General features: G+C 39.7%; 1 protein-coding gene across 1 annotated transcript in view; it reads left to right on the forward strand.

Moving 5' to 3' along the window:
• The window catches only part of LOC138018716 (uncharacterized), a 65588-nt gene extending 59842 nt beyond the window's left edge, over nucleotides 1-5746 (forward strand). The window contains exons 10-11 of the mRNA XM_068865401.1: nucleotides 2600-2849; nucleotides 4309-5746. Coding sequence (XP_068721502.1) covers nucleotides 2600-2849; nucleotides 4309-4750 — 692 coding nt within the window. The 3' untranslated portion in view covers nucleotides 4751-5746. The remainder of the gene's footprint in view (nucleotides 1-2599; nucleotides 2850-4308) is intronic.
• The last annotated feature ends 2114 nt before the right edge of the window (nucleotides 5747-7860 follow it).

Raw genomic sequence — 7860 nt, forward strand, 5'->3', positions numbered from 1 at the left:
ACATCCAAATTGATTTTTTGTGCTGTATATTATCTCACTGTTTTAGTATATACTAAAACAACTATTCACCTCAGTGTCGGTGGCTAGCGTTGGATATTTACCTCGCCGCCTCGGTAAATATCCACCGCTAGCCACCTCCACTTCGGTGAATATTTGTTAAATATTCTTGCTCTTTGGCCATTTCAACTTAATCAAAAACATAAGTTTTACATGAGTTTTACATTGGTAAAACGAAACGTCGCTTACGTGACCGTAAAAAATATCATTTCAAAGCACTCAATGGGATCAGTCAAATTTCCGCCGTTGCAGATCACGCAGTAAAAACAGGTCACAACATAAAATGGGATCATTTTCAAGTTTTAGCAAATGGTAGCTCTGATTTACATTGTAAAAGAAAGCAAACTTTATTAATACGTGACCTTAAACAAGCGTGAAACGAAAACGTTGGCAGTGAAAAACTGTGGCTTTACTAAACGGTCAGTTTTCACGGCTATCTATTCATCTTACTATTTTATCTTATTCTCTCTAGTTACCAGTCTTCTTAATTTTATATATAATATATTTGAATTTGTTCAACCGTCACTTCTGAAGATGTATGTTGTAGCATACGAAGCGTCAAGTCAAAAGTAAAATGCGCTTTAACATTATGTTTGTAGCCGCTGTTTGTTTTATGTTTTTGAATATAATGATGTTCGTTAATTTAAGAGTTAACGATTTCGCGTTTGTTTCCTGTATTTTTTCTTTGTCACATTGAATTACATGTATCAACTATTCAGCTCGCTGCGTTAAAGTTTTCTTCATACTTATTGCAAGTTTGCTTTGGTTAGTTAAGTGTTATATTAATTGATTGCTAGTTTTGTCTGGTTATTTTCGGTCAAAGTATAAAGAGAATGTTAAAGGAACCATGCAATCAAGCATCAACCGGTGGGACACTGGAGCTCTGCCTGCCCCTGCATGACAACAGCGGTCGGGGATTCCAATCACCGGCATTCCTATGCTTCAAAGTCCAGAAATAGAATTGGTCCACCACCCAAGAAACAGTTAAACTTGAGTTTTATAGCGTGAGGGTTGAGTGCAACCAAAGGAGGGTATTGCATTACACCGGGCTCATCATTACAAACAATAGATTTCGACGGACCATTCAACTAATTTCCAATTATAACATAGCTAGTGAATGTTCTTGTAATCCAATTCAATATCGTAAGCGTGCTTTAATTTCCCTCTGAGCCGTGCTGATGATACCAGCAAACAAATGCCTCGCGAACTTGTTTTCAGGCTTCGAACAAGTAAAGAGAAACTTTACTCATTTAAAAGAAAAAGAAAGCGGAGCCAATTCTTAACTTAACTTAAGCCATGTTCACACTCAACGTTGATTGTGATCAACTGAAGTATAATTCAGGCTATCATATTGCATTCAATTTTACTCAATTATGGTTGTGTTCACATCCGCGAAAGTTCAAATTCAATAGGTAGGGTAAGCTCGCAGCGTGAGACAAAATGGCTCCGTATCGCGCGGCTACCACGATTATCATCACCATGCTTGGGGTGAGAAGAAAACCAAAGATAACTTCCAAGAATAGAAGAAGACAAATCCAAATCTTCGTTCCATGAAGCGATTAGAAGTTCCGTCTGCTCATACCACCACGAGTTCAACATTCTGGTCAAGTACGCACTGTAATTACCTCAAACAACCCCCTTGAGGTTGTTTGAAATAATTATAATCCAATTGTAATCACGTACTGTAATTAGTTGATTTGAACCTATTGCAAACTCAAGTAGATCATAATTCGATCATACTCGAGGTCTAGTGTGAACACGGCTTAAATTAGTCAATTCTTAGCTTTCTTATGAAGTCACAGAGAAACGGCGGCCATATTTTTGACAAAATTATTATCCTCTATGAATGTCGGTCTATTGTTATACTAACGTTTTCCTTTGTCTCGGTGAACAAACATGACCGCTGATAGTAGTATATTACGTAGGAGTTCTGCTTCCGGCGGATGATAAGGATCACGCGCCGATCATGTGATTAAAAAGTCAGAATTAAAGCAACCGGAGATGCCGCACCAAATTAAGAAATCATATTATAATAAAGTTTTGATATAACGCACGCTCTGATTTATTATAGTGCAGATGCACGGCTGACGCCACTCGTAGGATTCGGAAAATAAATTTTTCCAAACATTTTAGCCGAATGCGCGAGGAAATTAAGAACTTCTTTATTTTAGTGTAAATAAAAAACCTCGCCTGTGATCTGTACATGTTCTGCTGTAAAGCACTTAAGAAGCGGATAGCGCACTCAAGAAGTAGGGAAAACGCTCGACTATGTCTCGTGTTTCCCTTACACTTCTTGAGTTCTCTAACCGCTTCCTGCGTGCTTTGCAACAGAACAGATCACAGGCTAGGCTTCTTTATTTGCTAAACCAAACTGGAGTGAAGCATAGAAAATACGTGTGCGGTGAATATGACATGTTTCATATTTGCCTCTCCTTGGTGGAGAAAGTTGTCAAAGACGAACTGCCGCAGCCAATGGTTCGAAATGACAGCTGTTAATCGCTTAACTGCATAAAATAATTTTGTATGTGTATTTGTTTTTTAGATCCAAACGCCCTTGTTGCACCCTATGCTACTTCATCACCGAATTGGCTTGAGAGAATCAACGCTCCTCATATCTACGAGATAGTGGAAAATGATCATGAAGTTGACGAGGATGTTTCAGTTACCTGTCATCGGGTACCCTACATCAACATCGCTCCGAATGGGTCTCTGAAACTTCCTCCGTATCTGAGGAACATTTTCCTGGAGTTTGAAAGATATTACGAGAACACGCGCTATCAAAGGTTGAAACGGTATGTAATGACAAACCAACAAAGATATGATACAGCCGTAGGCAGCAGAGAGATTTCTTAAGCACAGTCCACGTTTAGTAGGATTAGGTAAATGGGAATTGGTAGTGTCGCCTTCACAAATGTAATTGTCAACTCTCTCTACCACGATGCATCATTATTATAAATTTTCTATTAGAATGATTGCAGTTTCCCAGTTTCTCCGATAAGTGCTATGGAAAACCGAGTGCGAGTCAAACAGAAGCTAGCATGAAAGTGTGAACGAGAAAAGAGGGAGAGCTCTATCTTTCTTATCATGGCACTCTACTTTTTCGTATTATATAGCATTACTTCACTCTTTAACGCTTTTGGATTGAAAAGATGAAAAAAGTGATAAAATGATAATTTTAAATTCATAAATGAAAAATACTATAAATAAATCAATCTAACAAACGAACATAAAAAGATAAAAAAAATTTAATTTACCCTGAGTACAAGTAGTTGGCGAGATATTTTATCGCGAAATTATTAAACAAGCGCAAGTAAATCGATTGTTGCTCCGTTGAGTTTTGGCTGCGAGAGCGAGCGGCTGCGAAACGGCGAAGCCGCGAGGGACGGAATGTGGAGGGAAGGAATGTGGCAGGGAGTGTATTACAATTAATACACGTTTAGGAGAAGGGCAAGTTAAATTATACTTTTATTGCCTCTTTAAAGTGCTACTAGGATCAAAAAATCACCCTTTTTGTTCCTCAGATTTTGAAAGTGTGATTGCTCAACACTTGACTGGAAATTTTAAGCTTTGGTTTTTATCCAAAGGCTATTTACTTTGAGTGTAAGTTTTGGATCTCATGGTCTGCCATTACTCACGTTCCAAACTGACCGATTGGACCTCAGAGGGTTGGATCTAGGGAAAAGTGACGTCATTTACTCACTAGCTTAAAATTTCAGCGTGAAAACTCAGCTTAATATATATGCAAAACACGAGTTTAAGAGTCTGAAAGCCCGAAATTCCCATGCTGCATATTAATTCAGCCACATACAGACGCATTACATTCTTAAACTATTAAGTCTTTGACGTCATTTTCTCCTCGACCAGCTCTCTCAAGATTTTAAAGTTAAATAGACTTAAATAGAAAAAGTTCATTTTAAATAAGGAAGTGTCTTTTTTTAAATTAAGTCTTAAAACATGGGTCACTTAGTGTTTAGTTAACATACTTCTGAAATCCAAGGAAAAAATATTTGATTTTTTGATCATAGAACAACTTTAAAGATCTTTTAATCCCCTTTTTAACGACCTTCTTGAATTAACGACGGATCAACGCCGTTTGGCACGTCTTAAGAAAGACTTACTCAACGTTGCTGAACTGACTTCCTCCTTAATGGAGGCTTCATAATTCCCATTTAATTCCACGTTGTAGCCTCGATTAAACAGATCTTCCATGATTTATGTAGTAATGCAATTTTGGTGGTATCTTTTTTCTAGTGGAAGACGTTTCATCGGATGGACCTCGGACGTCAATGACGGTCTTTTATATGATACACTTCACCGTGGAATACCGGTTCCATCTGTTTCTCCTAACAGTTTGAACCGGGAACCAGCACACCAAACAACAGTTGAAGATTCCCGTAAAGGACTCAAGCGTCACTCTATTTGTTTGGGTGAGCTGAGAGGCGTCAGGGACGCTGTTCAAGGTGAATTTTCCAGCACGCAACCAGTGGAGATAGATACCATTGGATGCACAACAAGTCACAATCGCCGGCGCTTTTCTGTTGATCTTGGTGAAGTCCGAGAGTTTATTGCAATGACAGAGATGAAATCGACTGCTACAGATAACCCGGCCGTCACTGATCATTGGCCAGCAGACATGCGGGAAACACATCAAAGTGAAGCCCTTGCTAACCAGCTACCAGCTGCTTATTTCTGAGCAGAATATTACAGTGTAACAGGAAACCTTAGATGCACCATTGCAGGCTGAAGATAAGAATCACTGTTATACCGATAAACACAACAACCGAAAGGCATGTTGCTGTGTATTGTTAAACGATAAAAATTGTAGCTATTCATTGAATTGCTTGGCCTCGCTGGATGACGATGATTATAGATAAAGTCATTTAAGCAAATTGCTTCGCCTCATATATTGGGTACTTTTAATGTTAAGTTCTTTTGAATGGGTTAGTGGGATATTAAAAAAGGTTATTGGTTTCACTTTTCCTGGTAGTTTCCAAGCAACATTAGTGGTCGATTCTTATGAGAAACTATCTCCTAAGGCTGTTTGCTTTTTGGTATAGTTGCGATCGGAGTGTGTCTTCTCCTAAGGTCATGAATTTGGTTTGAAACAGGTGTCGCGAAAAGTGTTTGGTACGCTGGGCCAACTACGTTTTTTATTAGAAATGTTTTAATTGGTTTTTGGTATCACTACGGTTTTTTGTGTTTCTCTCAGTGGTGTTTTTACCCAGACGAGCTCTTTTACTATATTTTTGGAAGCAACTTATTTTCAGTTCACCTCTGGGCCTTTTGACATGCCAGATAAATTTATGGAAAAGGCGGTGCTTATCCTCGTCCTTTCCTTCTTTTCTCTGTAAATTTGCTGTTTGACTTAATTCTAGATATTGTAACTCGTTCCTTGTAATTTTTGTAACTTGTCATACTCCGTTCGTGCTAATCTGATGTTGACAAACCTGTAAGATCCCGTCGAGACAAACGATTTTCTTCAGTAGTGGAAAAAGTATGTTAATGTGCTGACGCGCAGGCGTAGTGCGTCTCGCAGGTGTCATTTTGACGTGTGATTGGCACTTGATTGTTCATTCAGACTAAGAACAAATAAAAAGAGCTGTATACCTAACAAATGAGAAGTTAAGCAGGACTAGTTGAGCGAGAGCTGTAAGATCGACCCGAGAACACCAAATAAAGAGGTGAAACAGCAGAAGTGTTGGGGAGTCTTTCTTCCCCAAAAAGATTTCCTTCAACAGTAGTCTGGAGAAGGTCGATTTAGGCTTCTTGTCCACCCCTTAAAGCCGTCTTAAAAATGTGCAAATCTAAGATAAATTTGCTCAAACTCTCTGGCTCAAACCAATATTAAGTCCAGGATTTTTAAAACAAGTGATCCAGTCTCGCGTCATCCACTTGAACGTTTGAATTAAGGACAGTATTTTGACTGTTCGTCTTAAATGACAGGGCACAGTCGACGTTTCAAAGTTTCTCACCGGCGAGTATATAGGATGCATTACACGCTGAAGGTGAGAATCGCTGTTGTGCGGATAAACGTTAGGGTGTACGGATGGCCGCAGAAGTTACAGCACTCTCTTCCCATAAATGTACAAACATGTGGCGTGGGTTTAACTCCCAGACCGAGGTTTCAAATGCAACAAAAGGTGTTTTTCAAACAACACTCGTAGTTTCATTTGAGACTTTGAGGGGCATGACTTTGTAGAGCTCGCACACCAGCGGGAAACATTGTCCATTCAGGACCTACAATCGGCGTCAAAATTGTTGTGACACTCTTATCCTTTAGAGTCGATTTCAAGCTCGGTGCGAAAATGGCCCCCTCCACCGCACCCCCAGGACAATGTTGTGTTATTTTCTGTTTCCTACGAGCCTTGTCAACAGCGGTACAACATTGATTAGCGTGGGAGAGGGAGGGGTATCCCGGAAACGTACTTTTTGGACAAGTTTTCTTTGCAAACAATGAATGTGTCGTTGCCAGTGTGCTCTGTTGGCAACTGTCTCAACTAATTTTGTCGCCGATTGTCTGTTTCAGAAAACTTCCTTTATACCCTTTATACGGGCACCTATAGTGCACACTGTCCTTCAATATGAACACATGAGTGAAAGACTTTTTACAGGTCTAAAATATTGCGGATATTTTTTTTATTTTTCCCGTTTTCGAGTGTGAAAAATGCGGTGTCCTGTGTCGTTGCATATTGTAGATAAACGACCTATTGTAGCTCCCCAGGAGTCTTTCGAGAAGCTCAATGGGTAGAGCATCAGACCGGTGTTACAGTGTCGATTCTGTGGTCAAGCTGGAGTGGCTACCCATGCGCGAGCGCCGTGACTGGCATTTCATTTATTAAAGAATACCCACAAGGGTAGCCGGCAGCCGGCCTCTTTCGCTTCCGTTGGATAGAGTTACCCATACTCGCACTCTACGTCCAAGCAGCACCCTTAAGCAGGATACCATTAACCGGAGCTTCCATCTGTACTGTACGCTTGAGTTAACCCTGTCCCGTGTCTTTCTATTTTTAGAACTACTCTATTTTGACGTATGTGACTGAGAACATACGTGAAGTGGTTCTCATACGTCACATACGTATGTGACGCAATAAATGGCTGACCATAGGTCTCTTATGGTTGGCTATTGTGAAAACACCCTTTAAAGCCACCGGCGAGGTGCTTCTGAAAATAAAAAGATATAAAAAGAAGGTGTTGATTCAGAGGGTTAATATGGGAGATGGAGGCTCCGGCTAATGGGCTCGTGCCTTAATCTGACCATCTTATTTACATCACGTACATCACACACTTTCCAGGACAGCGCTGCTCCTTTGTTCAATGCCCTCCCGCCTGCGATTAAATCACAACTTCAGGTCTTTTTCAATCCAAAGCGGACGTTTGAACTCTTAAGGAAACGCTGCCTTCTTTCATAGTGCACGTTTTGGGTGGTTAGCTTGACCTTTTCCAATTTACTTTATCACATTATATGTAGGACTATAAGTTAGTGTACATTATTTCTTTATTTGTCTAAATAAATATAGATTTTAGTTGTAGCATAGTTTTATCAGATGAAGAGCCAATATATTTTGGATATGCTGATAAACCATTATTATTATTATTGGTTCGATGATCCTGGTTTTGTAGCCCCTCTTTCACCCGTCGCCGAGGAACTGGGTTAAGTTTGTTGGTTTTAAACTGTTTCTTAAAGTTTTTCGTCGGGTACCTTGGTTTTCCCCCCTCCTCAAACCATTTAATATTAGTTAACATGATTTCAATTGATTTCTGTACTGTGCCCCTGCGCTTAAGACAGTTGACACTTAAATCAAC

The sequence above is a fragment of the Montipora capricornis genome, chromosome 10 (genome assembly GCF_036669925.1).
Source record: "Montipora capricornis isolate CH-2021 chromosome 10, ASM3666992v2, whole genome shotgun sequence".
NCBI lineage: Eukaryota > Metazoa > Cnidaria > Anthozoa > Scleractinia > Acroporidae > Montipora > Montipora capricornis.